The sequence below is a fragment of the Rutidosis leptorrhynchoides genome, chromosome 9, assembly GCF_046630445.1.
Source record: "Rutidosis leptorrhynchoides isolate AG116_Rl617_1_P2 chromosome 9, CSIRO_AGI_Rlap_v1, whole genome shotgun sequence".
Lineage (NCBI taxonomy): Eukaryota > Viridiplantae > Streptophyta > Magnoliopsida > Asterales > Asteraceae > Rutidosis > Rutidosis leptorrhynchoides.
Genome location: NC_092341.1, coordinates 323,758,239 through 323,777,656, shown reverse-complemented (window position 1 = coordinate 323,777,656; position 19,418 = coordinate 323,758,239). Strand labels below are relative to the sequence as shown.

Here is a 19,418-nt window from a genome sequence, read left to right as displayed (position 1 = left end):
GAGATAATATATATTGATTTATTTATGTACATCTAACTGTGGACAACTAGTTGTAGGTTACTAACGAGGACTGCTGACTTAACAAACTCAAATCATTAAAACGTAATAAAAATGTTGTAAATATATTTTGATCATACTTTGATGTATATGTACATATTTGTTATAGGTTCGTGAATCAACCCGTGGCCAAGTCTTACTTCCCGACGAAGTAAAAATCTGTGAAAGTGAGTTATAGTCCCACTTTTAAAATCTAATATTTTTGGGATGAGAATACATGCAGTTTTATAAATGTTTTACAAAATAGACACAAGTACGTGAAACTACTTTCTATGGTTGAATGATCGAAGCCGAATATGCCCCTTTTTGCTTAGTAACCTAAGAATTAGTAAACCAGTCTACTAATTGACGTGAATCCTAAAGATAGATCTATTGAGCCCAACAAACCCCATCCGTTGTAGCGGATGCTTTAGTACTTCGATGTTTTTTATCATGTCCGATGGATGTCCCGGAATGATGGGGATATTCTTATATGCATCTTGTTAATGTCGGTTACCAGGTGTTCACCATATGAATGATTTTTATCTCTATGTATGGGATGATGTTTACGAAAAATGAAAATATAAAATCTTGTGGTCTATTATTACGATTGATAAATATATAGGTTAAACCTATAACTCACCAACATTTTTGTTGACGTTTAAAGTATGTTTATTCTCAGGTGATTATTAAGAGCTTCCGCTGTTGCATGCTAATTTATGGACAAGAGTTGGAGTCAGCATGTTTGTATAATATTGTTTAAAAACTGCATTCGAAGACTTAAATTGATGTGTAATATTATTGTAAACCATTATGTAATAATCGTGTGAAAACGCTATATTTTAGATTATCGTTATTTGATAATCGTCGTAATATTTTTAAACCTTTATCGATAAAATAAAGGTTATGGTTTGTTTTAAAATCGAATGCAGCCTTTGAAAAAAAACGTCTCATATAGAGGTCAAAACCTCGCAACGATATCAATTAATATGGAACGTTTAAAATCGATATGAACGGGACATTTCAGTCTGAGCTTCCTATGTCAGTGGCTATGGCGGCAACGGTGGTGTTTTCGTCAAGTCCACCGACTATTGTGTGGTTTCATCACCCTGTTTGTGGTGGTTTTCTCGTTTGTTTATAGGGGGTGGTGATGGTTGGTGGTTTCTTGGTTGTCAGTTTTTTACTCGCAGACATAATTTTGTTTCGTCAGGCTCCTTTTTCCATTGTGTCTTTCCAGGTTGTTCAAGGTGACGATCTCTACGTTGGAGATCTGGTTTCAGTTCTGGAGGCGTGGTTGGTTTTTTGTAGTTAGAGTGCTCTTTAGTGGCGGCTCGTGAAGATTTGTGATTGCCGGTGTTCTGATTTTTGGCGAACACGGTTGTCTTCGTTCTCTGGATGGCTCGATGAGTCCTGTCGAAAACGGTTTACGGTATGGTTGGTTCCAGGGGTCTTAATTGTAGCCTTAATCGTTTAGTTTTCTAGCTCTGTTAATCTTTGTCCACCATGTTGGTGGTTAGATTATGTTCGATTTAGCTCGGTTGTTTGTTTACATGTTTATTGTGTTTTTATGTATCATGTTGTAATGGTTTTGTACCTTTTTACCACCAGCCTTCCAGCTGAGTGGTATCGAGCCTTAGTAGGGCGGGCCCACGATTAGTTGCCAAGCGACTTGGGTTCGATTCCGAGGGGGAGGTTTTCTTCAGGATTCCCGCGATTAATTGCCAAGCAACCCGGGTTCAATCCTTGGAGTTTCCTACCTAGCGTGCGTGGGTGCAAATGAGAGCATTCGATGCCTATCATGCCGTTAAAAAAAATGGTTCTGTACCTTTTTGATCTTCCTATTCATTTATTTGTATTATTGTTTTTGCCGGCAAAAATGATGGTCCGAGCGTGTACGTTTGTGTCGTTTGTTACTATAGATCGTCATTACTCATTAGTTATAAAAGTCATGACTTATTTCAGCTGTCGTATTTAAGTAGATTGTTGAGTTTACATCGTTAAGCAGACTTGAGCAAGTCTGTATCATTCGTATTCATTTTGATCTTTGTATATACATCTATTTTAATTTTAATTTTAATTTTAATTCATGTTTTTTCAGAAGGGAAAAAAAGATCATAATGAGTGAAAAATATAATCAATCCACACGCTTAGTTATGTACAACGAAATGGAGCAATGTTTAGTAGCAATGTAAGGAGCTGAATTCAAAACTAGGCCTCATTGGTTCAAAATCATATAAGCAGGGGGGTGAATTTGGGTGGGTCTTGCCAATCAGTTCCATTTTGCAACTCGGTTAACAAAAGGTCACAGGCCATTAATCAGTTTCAACATGGTATACCAGTTAGTGTTTCTGGTGATTTAAAAATTCTAATAATTTTGACACTATTGAAGTTAAGACATCAGCTTCTGAAATTCAGATTTAAAAAAAAAAAAAAAAAAAAAAACCAGGATCCACCAACATATATAAAAAACCCTAATAACCACAACAGCATTCAAGACAACTAGTCTTTGGATCCACAAATTTTGGCTTATTTAATAAACAAATGAGTGATCCAAGATAAACAGAAGCTGCTAACACAAGCAAAAGCAAAATGATCATTGACCGGTTAATAGTACATTGTATCAGTTTAAATCAACCCAGCATAAAAGATACAAGTACATACTTTTTATGCCTAGTCGGTATTCAACATTTTACAATCCACATGTGGAAAAACAAATAACAAACAAACAAATAAAATAAATAGGAGGAACCCAGTTTCATAAGTTCATAATACTTAATGAATCATCATTCATCATCACTATGATTGCACATTCAATATACTAAATCCATGAGTAGGAGGAGCAACTTCAACTAACAATTATCAAACCGACGTTCGATACATCAACTGATATTTCTATAATATAATTTCAAATTTGAACTATTACGCAATCCTTCCATACTCATTACCTCCATGTGAAGACGGCAGAATATTGGCGGCAATGGGATGATTGCCTCTACGCCCTACAAAAAAAATAAAAATTAAAAACTTTCAGTTCAACGTACTATATTCCTTACAAAGACAATTTTGATATATATATATACTTACAAATAGACCGATAGATATTACTCGCTATGTGTTATCTCTAAAGAATCAAATGGGTGTCCTATATTACCCTAAAACTGAAATGGGTCAAAAGTGACCTGTGCCTTTTCGCTGCATAATCATTTATACAAGATTATAATTTACAATATGTAAATAATCATATTAGGCATGCTAATTACGATTTGATCCGTTAGCCAACCCACCAGGCCCACCCAGTTTCCAAATTACAGGGCATATGTTGAAACATGGGCCGAATCTGGTAATGTTTTATCCAGTGGACAAATATTTATTAAAAAAAAAAGGTCAAATGTCACCCTAAGTGTGTTATCCACGCATAACACCTCCCAAGTCATTTTAATCAACAAATCATAGTCTTAATTAAATAATATTCGACACACTAATTATTTATAGAAGGTTGACAATATTAGACAAAAGGTGTTCAGGCCAACCAAAGCCAACCTGACCCGTAACAACTATCAGTCGTAGCATAATTACGTGTTGGGCAACCCACTCAACATACCCATTTTGCCACCGTCAGCACAATTATCAATAACAAGCGAAGCAAACAGACTGGTAGAAGGGTTGGTTAACATGATTCTGTACGTTGCATGTTGTGGTATATGATTAGGGCTAGTTTCAGTTTTACTGTTTGTATCGTGTGTACCTTGTTTGGTCTTCGGATAAGTTCTTATATTATATGCCGTATTTTCTTCAATAAAATAAAAAATATAAATAATAATAAAAAAAGGTTGGTTACGTACCCCATGGTGCGTTGATGTTGCTTCCGGGGGAACGCGGACCCCCCGGGTTGAAATTAGAATGTGGAGGCTGGACCTTAACATGATTCCATTCACCACCACGACCACCCATTGACCGCCCATGACCGAACCGTTGAACATGTTGCTGGCCCAACCGACTTGGTGAAAACTGTGAAAAGTGGGGCATTAAGTGAGAAGAATGTGCCCCCTGGTGACCGTACATGTCATGGGCGGGGCCTCCGGTTTCTGCATGTGAAAATGCTTGAACGGGCCCGTTTGGCCTGCATTGAATAAATAACACATCAATGATGCATCAAATAGCACCCAGAATAAATTATTTTGGCACTTAGATAAAGCGTGGAGTAATAGGTCGATCGAAGGTTTACCTTGACATATTTAAATTAGGAATCTGATTATATCGCGCACTTCCAGAAAATGATTCGGTAGAAGCAAAAGCTTGACTAATATGCATACTCTTACTGAACTCCATTGTCATGTTGCTTAGTTCAGAAGAATCATCTTGCAGGAGCAGTTCCTCACTGAAAGTCAAAGTCAACAAAAATGTATCGATCATGTTGGATTTCATGAATCATAGGATCTTCAAACGATATTGAGATCTTAGGAATCTTGCTTGAGTTCGGTTAAGAAACTAGTATAACAACAATAACGTTAACTTTTGTTCATACAAAAGAACAAAACAAAAAGACTAATAAGCTAAGGTAAAAGATTTGTAGGAGCATATTAAAGAAACTATTCGACTTAAGCAGTTCAACAACTTACATTTAACTATTTAAGTAATGAGTATTTTTTACCATTTACCACTACAACTAATAGACAAAATTTGTCTTATTTGTTATGAATAGTACTATTCATTTTTCCACTTTTCATAAACCTAACCCCTAACTTTCATTAAAATACAAATCGAACCCCCCACTTTATACGTATATTGTACTATTAAGTTTTTCACTTTTCACAAACCTAACCCCCTAACTTCCATTAAAATACAAATCGAACCCCCCACGTTATACCTATATTCTAAATTATTATTTATCCCATCACTAACACCAAAAATACTGAATAATAACACCCACCACGCTTTACCGACTTGTACACTGCGCTCAAACAGTAGGACCCACATAGGCCACTACTGTGCTACATTTTTTTTTTTAACGATAAAAGATGCAACTTTCTTAAAAAGAACAACCCTTCAATGCTACCAAAAGATGTCGAAAAACATTTTTTTTACAAATTAGATCAACTAACTTTAACGCTAAAAGAAGCAACTTTCACAAAATGAACAACCCTTCAATGTTAGATGTCGAAAAAAATTCATTTTTACAAAATAGATCAAGACTTTTTTTTTAACTCGCATTCAAAACGAAGCGCCCAACGCGAAGCGAGGGCTTCACAACTAGTTACAATCATAAGACATTTGGACATTGGTGTGTACTTTACAAGCTTACAATACACATGAAATAAATGTGTGTACTTTACAAGCTTACAATACACATGAAATAAACTATGGCACATTGGTAAAATTTTACAATCTGAATCCCAGTCCCAATCGTACAGAGATAAAAACGATTCAGAGTGGGCTTGTTTACTTTCCACTTAATGACCTGTACAATTCTGTACAGCTCTGAATTCAGTAAGTAAAATTGCTCTTAATTCATTAAGTTAAATTGCTATTTATTTGTCACTTAATCTAAAAATCGGTCTGTTTGAGAAATAGAATCAGACACCCTTCGCAAACAGAAGCAAATAGCGATTGGAAACAAAGGCAAATTTAGAAGGAAAAAGTAAACATCCCCTTAACAACCACGCCAAATATACTTCTTGCCGATTAATTTCAAAATATATATATATTATTTACAGATAGTTAATCTGCCAGACATGATTAGTATTATCAAACAGTCGTTTTTTTTTTTTTTAATCTATTTAGTGATAGCAAAAAACGATTCAAGGAGGCTTTCAAAGCATTTCCTATTCAGCTAACTTTTTAGTTCACCTATTTGACCCTTTAAAGATTAAATAAACTCCACCTAAAAATACAAGTTTACATGTAAATTAGTCTGAATAGCAACCTCTAATTATGCCTAGTGAACCTAGTGAAATAGGTAGTAGCACCATGTTACACAACAACATATGCATTTCGATAGTTCTTTTGAGGGTCACATGGTATTAACATAGTAAGTTGAACTTATAATAATCGAATCAACCATGTTTCACACAAGAAGGACGTTACTATGTACATATAGTCAAGGTTGCACACCTCGGGAGTACTCAGATGTTGACTAAATTTGACTTTGACCTATTTTGGCTGAGTTTTGAGCAATTTTGACTTATATTCCGAGCTTTGACCGATTTTCCAAGAAATCCCGAGTTTTGACCAAGTTTGACCGATTTTGACCAAGTACTCCCCGAGCTGCCAAAACAGAGTACTCGCCGAGTAATTACGAGTTCTGCAACACTTCCTATATTATCTTGAAAGTAATGCAACTATTTGAAAAACACATCTGTTACCTGTAGTTAGGATCCCAATCCGCAGGATCGGGCAACGAAATACTAGTCTCAGTCTTTTCATGAACGTTACCCTTAGGATGCAAAAACGGTTTACCCGACCCAAACGACCCGTGACCACCAACATTTCCATTATTCCTTTGTTGTTGTTTCCAACTTCCACTATTCAAATTCGGCGAACCAACATCTGAAAACTGCCCTTGCCGATGTGAAGACGACACACTTTCCTGACTTGTCATATTACCAGAATACCCCCAACCTTTTCTTCTATTACCACCCGAAGACGTTCCTTTTCCAAGGGGCGATCCATGACAATTTCCTCTAGCAGGTGAACTCGGCCCAAAATGTCCAGGTGATCCAGATGTCATTTGGCTATAGGGTGGAGTAAATTGCGACGGACTAGTACCGAGTGACATCGGTGCGAAATTGCCAGCTGGACTAAACCCGTACCCGTTTGGAATTTGCATAATTCTTCGTCTAGCGTCGGGACTAGTTCCGAGAACAGGGACGTTTTGTGCGTAGTTGTTCATAGCTGAGGGGCCCACGGGTGAATAATATGCATGCATATTATTGTTATCTCCATAACTACCATAACTACTTCCAAGTTGCATGCCATCGTTATAACTACCGTGACTTCCTAAACTTCCAAAATTACCCCCGTGTGCGTAAGGCATTACTTGATAATGAGAGTTGTTATACATTGCAACTTGATTTCCACCTATGACCTACATCGGATACCATGTGGAATTATCAGAAAAAGATAATTATACACATACTCTAATCACTCCGTCCCAAATTATTATCACAGTTTGACTTTTGAAAGTCTTTCTTTATCAACTTTGACTTTAATATCTTTGTTTGTGTTATATAATATTTGATGAAAATTATACTAATGAACAATACATTTAAAACTTAGCCCATTCATATAAATTTCATCAATAAATTATATAAAATAAACAAAAATAGTGAGGGAGTATTACAGTTGGTTGTGAAGCTAATCTTCGAAAACTGATTATTTGAGCCATAATTACACAGATAATTAGTTCTAAAACGCAAAACCGAACACCCCTAAATTAGATTTAACTGAAATAACAGACAGCAGTTACTCACGTTAGGCGAGAGACCTGCAGCAAACCAATGACCCCCGGCAGGATGATGATCGACCTTAACGTTATGAGAAACACGCTACAAATCCAAAAAAAAAGGGTAAAATCTTGTCACAAACAATTAAGCAATATTTTCAATAGTTAAACACAAAGGAAGATTAACTAGAAGATAAAACGGTAGTAGAAAAACTAGTAATTTAGTACAGTTGTAGTTCGGTCACATAGGGTTGATTTGAAAACGTTATCTTCAAAAAAATTACAGTTTTTATAAATGTTGCTGTCACATATGATAACTATATATCATTATATTTCAGCAACGATCTAATATTCACATAAACGTACGAACCAAGTTTTATGCATTAAAACACACTTTGTTGGCTTTCAATTAGTTTGACCCATTTGCCCATTTCTTTTTTAGTTATTGTTTATTTTACCAATTTAATCCGTTATAATATATTGCTTACCAAACGAGGAGTCTCGGGAGCAGGAATATAAGGACACGTAAATGGTTCCCCGGTAACAAAAGGATGCTTAGAAGCCTGCACCATAAATACGTATAACATACAATCAACACTAAAAATCATGCTAATATCATCATCACCATCATCATCATAATAAATGAATGGCATTCAAGTACCTGCAAAGGTGACCACCGCTTAGCTGGATCAAATTCTATAAGTCCCTTCAAGAAATCAACCATTGATAGTCGCATTTGACTTTCTGCAGTACGTTTGTTATAAAATTGTCATTATAATATTAACAGATTCAAATAGAAAAATAAGTGTACTGATCTACAAATATAGAGTTAACCTCTAGCCAAATCTTCTTCTTGCAGATTTTTCCTGTAAGGATACTTTTTTACAATTCCTTCAAGATTCATGTGACTGAAGTACTCCTTACCAACAACAGGTTTTTTCATCTCTCTCTGAAACAAAAGAACAAAAAAATAATAATAAATAAATAATATAAAGCATAACTTAAAGCATCACAGCTACTGCAACGAAGGGAAAAAGTCATTTCAAAAGTATATAAAGTTAGCTTTTTTTTTTTTTTTTTTTTGTGTGAAAATGAATAGGGTGCTTTTCTGTATTAAAAAAAAAAAAAAAAAAGGTTAAATAAGATTTGTACACAATATAACCAGTCTTTACTGGTATATAATATATATACATACTTTTTTGATTCATAGTAATGTACTAAGATTTGTAATAAAGCAACAATGAACTTATTCAAGTAAGTAATCAAGTGTGAAGTCTAAATATTAAACATGTAAATAACAACTCGATCAATAATATGTATTGTTGGAAGGCTAAAAATGAGCACATACAGCTTCATATTCTTCTTCATTTAAAACTTGGTAAGCACTTCTTCCAGAAGAAGAACCTTGACTACAATCTTCAAGGTTGACATTGCCAACGCACTTGAAGAATTTGTTAGTATTCTTGGCCTCTTTTAGCACATAATCAGGTGGTTGGTTCCTGAACAGGTCAAACAAATTGAAACAGGAGAATGCATATGGCAAGATAAAAACAAATAAGAACTATTATATGCAAAACAATTAAAAAAAAAAAAAAAAAAAAAAAAAAAAAAAAAAAACTTTGACTAATCTTCAATATTAATAGTAGCAAGTAACAATTGCTACTGCTAACATATACTAGCCTCTAATATCCAGCTCATACAAACTATTATATGCATGGTTGATCGAATTTCCTCATATAAACCAATTTCATCTATATATAAACTACAGGTAAATTAAAAATTTGGTAAAGTCGAGTACATTTGTACGCCATTTATGCTTAAAAAACGTACCCAATTATTTTCATCATCCTTTTTAGAAGATCATATTCAGATGACCCTGGAAAAAGTGGCAGTCCAAGAAATAGCTCTGCAACTATACATCCCAATGACCACATGTCTATAGCTGTTGTGTACCTGATGATAGGTCAAGGTCTACAAAAGCTCATACGTATACAACTATATATACGATCAAAAGCTTCAATCTATGTGTGTGTGTGTAAATAAAAATAAGAAGACAACATATTTAGCATTCAAGGATACCGATATCCTAAAACAACTTCAGGTGACCTGTAGTATCGACTCTGCAGGCAAAAAATTGTGGATCATTTAATACTGTGATTAACGAACAAGCCAAAATTAAGGCATGCAAATTTATGAATATATATGATACAAAAAGAACCTGGATATATGAGTAAACGGTTTGATCTTCCATGCATGCGGATCCAAAGTCTATAATTTTGACTTCTGGTGGCTTCGCACTAGTAAATACACAACGAACAACAATAGCAGAAGCAAATGAGCTCAACAAACAAACCTAACCTAACCTAACCTTACAAGGCCTAAGGTCTGCACCAACATATATATGGAAATGATAGTTACAGACGTTAGGGACTTAGGGCTGTCAATAAGAACGTGATTCGTGCATAAACTTGTTATACTTTAAGCTTAGATATCTAGATAACTGATGATTTTGCAGTTACTATTGCATAAAACTCATTCTTATTGACAACCCTTACAACAGTCTTTAACAAATTCTCATACATATACATATATATAGAAGCATGATTGAATATGAATATATACATACATATAAAGTAGCTCACCTCGCGCATAGAAGAATGTTTTCAGGTTTAAGATCACAATGGATAATAGCAGCGTCCTTCATCAGAGCCAATCCATACAAAATCTAGAACAAAATTACTCAATCGTTGAGTAAGGAACATGTAATAGTGACTTAAGTAGAAATATATCAAACAACGTGCATTAAGTAGAGGTAGCCAAAATGGTTTTGTCAAAACGGGTAATAACGGGTCAAATAGGCTGAACCACTAGACGTTTTCTTTATCCACATTTTTTATATAATTATAATTAATGTTTTTAAAGCAAAAAGTATATTATTATATTATTACAATTACATGATAACACTTTTTAAATTAGTGTTTTAAAGGTTTAAAGCAATTGAATACACTTCAATTGACGCCTTCAACCAGTACTCACTTTAATTCATTCGACCTATTAGAGAAAAAACATAACCCTGCAATAAATCCTAAATGATACTAACCTGCTTTGAGAACAATTGGATGATGCTTAATGATAATCCCCGAAAGTGATTTAGCTTTATAAGCTCATACCTGGTATAATATAACAAATGAACCAAACGAATATTCAAACCTAAATAAACAGAGTAAAGAACGCACAAATAAATCATTATCAAAACAATGTATAGCTTACAAATTTGTATCTAACAACTCAAAAGCAATGCACAGATGTCGTTGATATACAAAGTAGTCGTATATTCGAACAATGTGATGCCTATCATCAGGATCATACTTTTTGTTTAGCTGAAAAGTAAAACAAAATCAGCACCATGCACGTGCAATTAGCTAACAGTGTTGGATGCTCATTTTGAAAATTATCATGCGATTATTAGCAGTCGTTTGACTCGTATAAGATAGTGTTTGCAGATGTTGTGCTACAGCTGCTTGAAGTTGTAATTAGGGATATTTTGATAATTTAAAGACACATCAGTCATAATGACCAAAAAAACAAATTATTATAAACATAAAACACATTCTACAGATCAGGCAAGTCTATCAGATTAAGTTTAAGAGCAGGTATTTAGTTTAAGTATAAAATGTACCGTTGTCAATATCGAAACTTCAACCCATGCCTGCTGATAATAAGCGGGTTGGTTTTTAATAATCTTAACAGCAACAAAACGATCCAATTCTGCTACCCAGCATTTAGCAACTTGCCCAAACGTCCCCTGCCCGAGTATGTCTTTTACAATATATCTGAAAGATTAATCACATAAGTTATAATTAATACACGGCCCTCGTTTTAAGCTTAAAAATGATTGCTTTCGGTGATAAATATTTACTTTCTCTGAGTTTCTGAATTCAGCAGGGCATGGTTCACAGACAAAATAAGGTCTGAATTTGCATTATCAAAACCGTCATTGAGTACTCCAGCAGATGGGCTGGTCAAAAACCGCTTCGGATTCAAATCTTCGCAATATTTAAATTGTGGATTGCATTTTCGGTATGTATCCACTATATCCTTAGTTAATCTTGATACTAACTGCATATGACAATACTTTATGTCACCAAAGTTCATTCAAAACACAACAAATTACAATAATTCAACTTAAACCTGGTAACTTCAACATCTCAACATTCTTTTACATATTATATCATGACTATATCATCATCCTTAATAGTTTCCAAGTAAGAAAATTCTTAATGGGCCAAAAAAACTCACAGGTTTTTTACGCAAACAGTGCGTATTGGCATCGCTGTTATCGATATTGACCAGCTCATAAGGTCGAAAAACAAGCTGTTTAGGACTCCATGAAACAGATGAATATGTTGCCACACTAGTGTTGACTTCATCCATTAATTTTAACCACAATTCACCAGTAAAATTGTATCAATAATTTATATAATATCATACCATCAAATGTAACAATCTTCCAGCAAACCGATGATAGTTACCAGAAGACTGTAATCCCATTATCATATCTAAAACCCTAAAGCCATCATAAACAAGACAGCAACAGTTTCAGATCCATCAAACTTAATAACCCAAAATCAGTAGTCAAATAGCAATCAATACCACAATTGTTTAAGACCCAATTGACTACTTTATTTCTTCTTGAAATCCAGAAGGTAATTTAAGAAAAAAAAGATTTTGATCTGGGAATTCAATAAAATAATAAATTTAGTAAAATCCAGAATATGGATTCGATTAGAGATTCAAAAGGGTATCGGAAAGTTACAATATTGCGGTGATCAAATGTGTGTGTGATTTGGGGATTTTTTTTTTTTTTTTTTTTTTCAAGAAAATGATTAAAAAAAGGGTTTTTGTGTTTTATCGGTGTGTTTTTGGGTCACGAGCACCGCCGCTGTCGCACTATAAACTCCGGTATCTTATTTACCAAATGGATTATTAAATCTTTAAAGTAATAAAGTAATTGCATAAGACTACTAGTACTTTGATGAGTGACAACAAATGACCCCTCAACTTTGTTTGATCAGCGTTATTTTTTGTCACTATATTAAGTAAAGAAAAATACTTATTGGATACTCTTTTCATCATTTTGTCTTTGTAAAAAACAAATTTTAAAGTATAAACACCAATCCTGATAAAATTAGGCAATGCAATAGCGGGAACATTTTTACAACTAAATAAGTGACACGTAACAACTCATATCTTTTTGGTCAAACTTAATTTTAACTAGTTAAATAAGGTTTTACATATTAATAAGAAAAAACATGTGATAACTAACAATTAAATTGAGTTTGAACTATTACAACTAAACAATGGGGTTACATTTTCAGTACTCATACCTTATGCAACGAAGAAAATGAGTATGAAGATAAAATCGGTGATGTTGCATATAGATTGAGTTTATCAGTATGATTTATTTTACTTAACTATTCATCAGTCTTTACATTTGATACATAAGGGTTTGTGTTTAAATGTTCTTAAGAGTTCATCAACACCATTATTATTCTCAAAGTGAAAATGGAGAACACAAAAACAGAAGTATTAGATATAGTTACATTCGATACATAAGAGTTTGTGTTTAAATGTTCTTAGGAGTTCATCACCAGTTCATCACCATTATTATTCTCAAAGTGAAAATGGAGAACACAAAAAGAGAAGTATTAGATGTAGTGGTGTGTTTGAAGAAATGGATTCAAAGAAAGATAAATATTTTAAGAAGAATACTTACTATATACGTACTATATACGTAGTATAAGTTTATAAACTCAGTTGAATTATTGAGAAATATATAAATATTTATAAATATTTACGTTCTTTTTGTTTTAAATCTAGTATTAGTATTTATTCATGATACATTTGAATTATATATTTAGAATTTAGAATTAAGTTATATATTGTATGCTTAAACATAGTTATGAAAGTAACTTAAACATTTTTCATGTTCTAAAATGTAATAACGCACGCATTGTGCAATCAATGCATGGAGTCGGGTATAATGTTATTACGACAAGAGTCAATATGTACAACATTTGACTTCAGTAATATTAACTTTTAGTTGACTAAATAACTAATTGTATGTAAGCTATTGGAATACATAAAAGATTTTTGAAATTGGACTGTAAATGTACATGGACCAAAAGTTGGACAAATACATTGCAATATGTTTATGGTGATGGATATCTAACGGTGTGCCTTGAAACTATTTACGAAAGTCACACCTTCAAATATGTGGCATCGTATAATGAAAGGCAAAGTGTGGTTATGGATAAATGTGTATAAATAAAAACTATTTGTATTTAATTTAGTACATATTGTATTACTTTATTTATCTCTTGTAAACTATTCATTAGAAAAATACACATAATCTAACAAAATAAAATACATAATTGAACTGTTGATCAAAAAAATTACTATTATTCACTCAAACACTTTCTTATTTATTAATAAAACTAGAGTTGTGGGCACCACATTTGTGTGGGCATCGGGAAAAATTCATATATGTGTGTAGATCTGAATAGAAGAGTTCGGGTTGACAAAACTCATTTGTTATAATTCGATTTTAATAGTGTGTAGCCATAACTTTAGCCAACTATATCTCTCTATATTAGTATGTACTCCGTATGACTTACGTGAACTAGTATTTATAGTAATTGAACGCAAAAAAATTATTTTGAGAAATTTTTTGAATCATAAATGTGCATTCGATAGGAACGATGATGATCAAGATGATGGAGTGAACTTCTGCATTGGTGACCAGATATTGCATTCACAAACTTCGTTTAGATACCTAGGCTCGGTGCTTCACAGATCAGGGAGAATAGATGAAGACGTGTCGCACCGTATTAAAGTAGGGTGTGTGAAGTGGAGAGCAGCGACTGGAGTCTTATGCGACAAGAAGATCCCCACTAAACTGAAAGGGAAATTCTACAAGGTGGCAATTAGACCTGTCATGTTATACGGATCAGAGTGTTGGCCAATGACGAAGGCGCAAAAGAGAAGGATGGATGTGACAGAGATGAGGATGCTTAGGTGGATATGCGGTAAAACTATGTTGGATATGATTCCAAGTAGTGTTTTTAGGGAGAACCTGAAAGTTAGAAGTATCGTTGACAAGCTAAGGGAAGAACGGCTTCGATGGTTCAGGCATGTGAGGAGGCGACCACTTACTGCCCCTGTTAGGAGAGTCGAAGCACTTACAGTCGACGGAGTAAGGAGAAGGGGGAGACCTACTCGAAGGTGGGAGGATAGAATAAAGCTCGACTTGAAGGAGCTTATATTGACCGAGGACATGACTTCTAATAGGATGGCGTGGAGGGCTAGAATCACTATAGACGAGTAGGTTTTGGTTTGTTTGTGTGTATGTGTGTACGGGGTTTCCTTTTACTGTAACCTATGTATAAATGTTTAGGTATGTTTGTATCTTCTTGAAGGGGGATTTATGTATTATCGCCTTTGCTTTTTACCAGGACACCTTCTTTTCTTGGTATGGGTTAGTATTTGTGTGCTTGTATGTATGGATGTATGCATTTTATGTATGTATGTTTGTTTTGGGTTTGCGTGTTTATGTTTGTTTGTATGTGTGCGTATATGTTTGCATACGTACGTTGATAATGCTAAAAACGAACATATATTTCATAGCATTATTCCTCAAGAAAGACAAGCTTTTAGTTGCAATTGTTCTATTTAAAAGTGATATTCGTTTAAATAATAAAATGTGAAGACAAAAGACAGATTCGACGAATTGAAGACGCAAACGACCAAAAAGCTCAAAAGTACAAAAGACAATCAAAGAGGTTCCAATTATTGATAAGAAACGTCTCGAAATTACAAGAGTACAAGATTCAGAACGCAAAGTACAAAATATAAAATTGTACGCAAGGACGTTCGAAAATCCGGAACCGGGACCAGAGTCAACTCTCAACGCTCGACGCAACGGACTAAAAATTACAAGTTAACTATGTATATAAATATAATATAATATATAATTAATTATATTAATTATATATATATTATAAACCGTCGGCAAGAAAGACTCCAAAAGGGACTGAGCTGTAATTTCAAACTCCGCGACTCGCGGAGTTTGAAGGCAAAAATGCCGCGAGTCGCGGAGCCCCAAAAGTCGAAAATCCCTATAAAAGCAAACGAATTCTGATCGCAAAAAATACCAAAAAATCCATCCATCTCTCTATCTATATCGTATATATTTATATTTATATTTTAATTTTAATTTTAATTTTAATCCTAATAATAAGGGTATGTTAGCGAATGTTATAAGGGTGTAAGTCGAAATTCCGTCCGTGTAACGCTACGCTATTTTTAATCATTGTAAGTGATGTTCAACCTTTTTATATTAATGTCTCGTAGCTAAGTTATTATTATGCTTATTTAATCCGAAGTAATCATGATGTTGGGCTAATTACTAAAATTGGGTAATTGGGCTTTGTACCATAATTGGGGTTTGGACAAAAGAACGACACTTGTGGAAATTAGACTATGGGCTATTAATGGGTTTTATATTAACTAAACAATACCTTGTTAATTTAATATACAAACTTATAATTTGACGTATTTATATATAACCACATACGCTTGACTGGGTACGGTGGGCGGGATATCTATAAATACCAATAATTATTCATTTTACCGGATACGGAACTGGATTAATAGTTAATAAACTTGTTGAAACGGGGGTGAATTACATTCAAGGGTAATTGGTGTAATTGTTAACAAAGTAGTAAAACCTTGGTTTACACGCAGTCGATAACCTGGTGTATTCATTAAACAAAGTATTAAAACCTTGTTACAATTCGAATCCCCAATTAGTTGGAATATTTGACTTCGGGAATAAGAATAATTTGACGAAGGCTTTCGCTCTTTATATTTATGACTGATGGACTATTATGGACAAATCCGTATGGACATATTAAATAATCCAGGACAAAGGACAATTAACCCATGGGCATAAAACTAAAATCAACACGTCAAACATCATGATTACGGAAGTTTAAATAAGTATAATTCTTTTATTTCATATTTAATTTCCTTTATTTTATATTTAATTGCACTTCTAATTATCGCATTTTTATTGTTATTGTATTTAATTGCACTTTTAATTATCGTACTTTTTAATTATCGCAAGTTTATTTTATCGCACTTTTATTATTCGCAATTTCATTATCGTTATTTACTTTATGCTTTAATTTAAGTCTTGTATTTATTTTTAATATTTTACATTTGGTTTTAACTGCGACTAAAGTTTTAAAATCGACAAACCGGTCATTAAACGGTAAAAACCCCCCATTTATAATAATAATATTACTTATATATATATATTTGTATTTTTATAAAAGTAAACTAATATAGCGTTAAGCTTTGTTTAAAAAGATTCCCTGTGGAACGAACCGGACTTACTAAAAACTACACTACTGTACGATTAGGTACACTGCCTATAAGTGTTGTAGCAAGGTTTAAGTATATCCATTCTATAAATAAATAAATATCTTGTGTAAAATTGTATCGTATTTAATAGTATTTCCTGCTAAAATATAAGCTATTTTATATACTACTCTGCTAAAACATCAAGTATTTTTGGCGCCGCTGCCGGGGAATCTCTTAAAAGCCGGAAGCGCAACGCTACAAAAGAAAAAAAAAGGATTTTTATTTTACTTTTATTAAAATTCGTTTTTATAAAAGTACGTTTTAAATATTCGAAAATATAAAAAGAAAAAAAAAACAAAAATTTATATATTTTTAAGAGTTTGTTAAAAGTTTTATAAGTTTCTTTATTTTTATTTTATAAAAATATAAGTTTTATTTAAGTATTTTGTTTTTTATTTAAAACATAAAATCAAAAACCGAAAAAAAATATATATATATATATAAATCTAATTTTAAGATTTTTATAAAATTATAAAATATTTCTATTTTAGTTTTTAGATATAAGTTTTTATTATATAAATACTTTTATTAAAACAGAAAATATAAAACAAAAAAAAAAACGCGTAAATTAAAACTGATCCAGAGTTGAAAACTGGAACCCCGCGACTCGCGGGGTTTCCTACTTTAAATACCGCAACTCGCGGAGCTAACCTGACACGTTGACAGAACCCTAATTCAGCATTAATTACGGATAATTATTAATTATTATTATTATAACCCTAACTAATTATTATTATTATAATTGCTTTTACTTTTTATTTAATTTATATATTTTAGTTTATTAAGTTTAATTAAATTGAAAAATTAGTAGTTTTAATAAATAAATAATATAAAAATAATATTTTTATAAAAATTGTAATTTTTACAACTTTTTATATATTTTTATATTTTGTCCCTTTTTAATCGTTTTAACGTAATATTTGTATTTTTAGCTCATATTTAGTTTTAAACTTAGATTTTGCCATAGTTATTTTTACTTCTAGATTTTTAGGCTTTGCCGTAAAATCCCTTAAGTGCTTTTTTCTTAGACTAAGATTTAGGTACTTTAGAATTTTGCGACGCCTTTTTAAGTTTTAGTTTCTTTTTAAGTTATTTCCATTTGGGATATAGTTTTTCCTGTAAGCTTTAATATTTTTAGACACCTTTTACTATGTATCAATTATCATTCCAATTAGTAATCTCAATTTGCGATTATAATTTTAAGTTAGTTGTAGTAATAAGGTTAGGTTAGTCAAGTATTTTTAATTTTTATAAGTTTCTTTAATTTTTCCGTCACCTTTTATTTTTCAACCATTTTTATTTTTCGACCTTTTTCCGACGAACTCTTTTTCTTTCTTATTTCTCGCTATTCTAGTTTTAGGACATAGATTTTTATTTTACTTCTTATCTTAATTTCTTAAAATTACGAAAATTTATTTTAAGTGGTTAAATTAATAGACATCAAAATTTTCTGGTTCGTAGTAATAGTTGGATTTGTACGTGGACCGGGTTATTGGAGCCAAACAGTCCTCAATTATATTGAGACCAAACGAATCCTGCCCCTCCGCTGCATCTTTTGGCTATTCGAAACGTGGGCAAAATCAGAAAAGTCTATTGATTGGATAACTTATTATAATTTTTCTTTCCTTTTAAAAACTAATAGGATATTCAGTGAATGCACCGAGCAAGACGTTCACCACCTTTTGTACGTTCACCACCTGTAACTAGATCAAGACATTTAGCAAATATTACCGCCGTTGATTTTTCTTTAGAATCGTCATCCAGTCGACCAAGTACTCCAGTTCAAATTTCCGATAATCCATTTTTTGAACCCGACCTCACAATTGAGAATCCGGAGAATATTCAGGAACGGTTCTTAGATCCTGAACCATTAAACTTTCCTCCGGAACCACCAATCATTCAAACAGAGATTGTTGAGGAACGAACCATTAAATCAGAATCCTCTAGTGATTCCGATTCAACAAATTCAATTATGGAGAATCTGGAACCTTTAAGTATGGAAGACCGAATGAGAGCTAAACACACTGGCCAAGGTCACGCAATTACTCATCCAGACATTAATGCGCCAGATTATGAAATCAAAGGACAAATTCTACACATGGTGACTAATCAATGCCAATTTAGTGGTGCGCCGAAGGAAGATCCAAATGAACATCTACGTACCTTTAATAGGATCTGCACACTATTTAAAATCCGAGAAGTGGAGGATGAACAGATATATCTTATGTTATTTCCCTGGACTTTAAAGGGAGAAGCCAAAGATTGGTTGGAATCGTTACCTGAAGGGGCGATCGATACATGGGATGTTTTAGTTGACAAATTTCTTAAACAATTCTTTCCTGCGTCTAAAGCCGTAAGACTTCAAGCAGAAATTGTTACGTTCACACAGAAACCGAATGAAACTCTATATGAGGCGTGGACTAGATATGGAAAGTTGTTAAGAGGATGTCCGCAA

At 33.1% G+C, this 19,418-nt stretch overlaps 2 protein-coding genes across 2 annotated transcripts; one reads left to right on the top strand and one right to left on the bottom strand.

The window, feature by feature from the left end:
* Positions 1 to 2,606: 2,606 nt before the first annotated feature.
* LOC139868578 (dual specificity protein kinase YAK1 homolog) lies at positions 2,607 to 12,355 on the bottom strand. Its single transcript, XM_071856914.1, has 18 exons — positions 11,777 to 12,355; positions 11,397 to 11,596; positions 11,157 to 11,310; positions 10,748 to 10,857; positions 10,578 to 10,647; positions 10,120 to 10,202; positions 9,696 to 9,774; positions 9,557 to 9,597; positions 9,308 to 9,430; positions 8,826 to 8,976; positions 8,312 to 8,426; positions 8,139 to 8,221; positions 7,966 to 8,040; positions 7,506 to 7,580; positions 6,399 to 7,120; positions 4,262 to 4,414; positions 3,879 to 4,156; positions 2,607 to 3,035 (listed from the first exon to the last, which is right to left on the bottom strand). Exons 1-18 carry the CDS (start codon positions 11,909 to 11,911, stop codon positions 2,956 to 2,958), a joined length of 2,727 nt encoding a protein of 908 aa, XP_071713015.1. The 5' UTR covers positions 11,912 to 12,355; the 3' UTR covers positions 2,607 to 2,955.
* Positions 12,356 to 14,501: 2,146 nt separating this feature from the next.
* LOC139869031 (uncharacterized) lies at positions 14,502 to 14,864 on the top strand. The gene has a single exon (XM_071857363.1). It carries the CDS (start codon positions 14,502 to 14,504, stop codon positions 14,862 to 14,864), a length of 363 nt encoding a protein of 120 aa, XP_071713464.1.
* Positions 14,865 to 19,418: the final 4,554 nt, after the last annotated feature.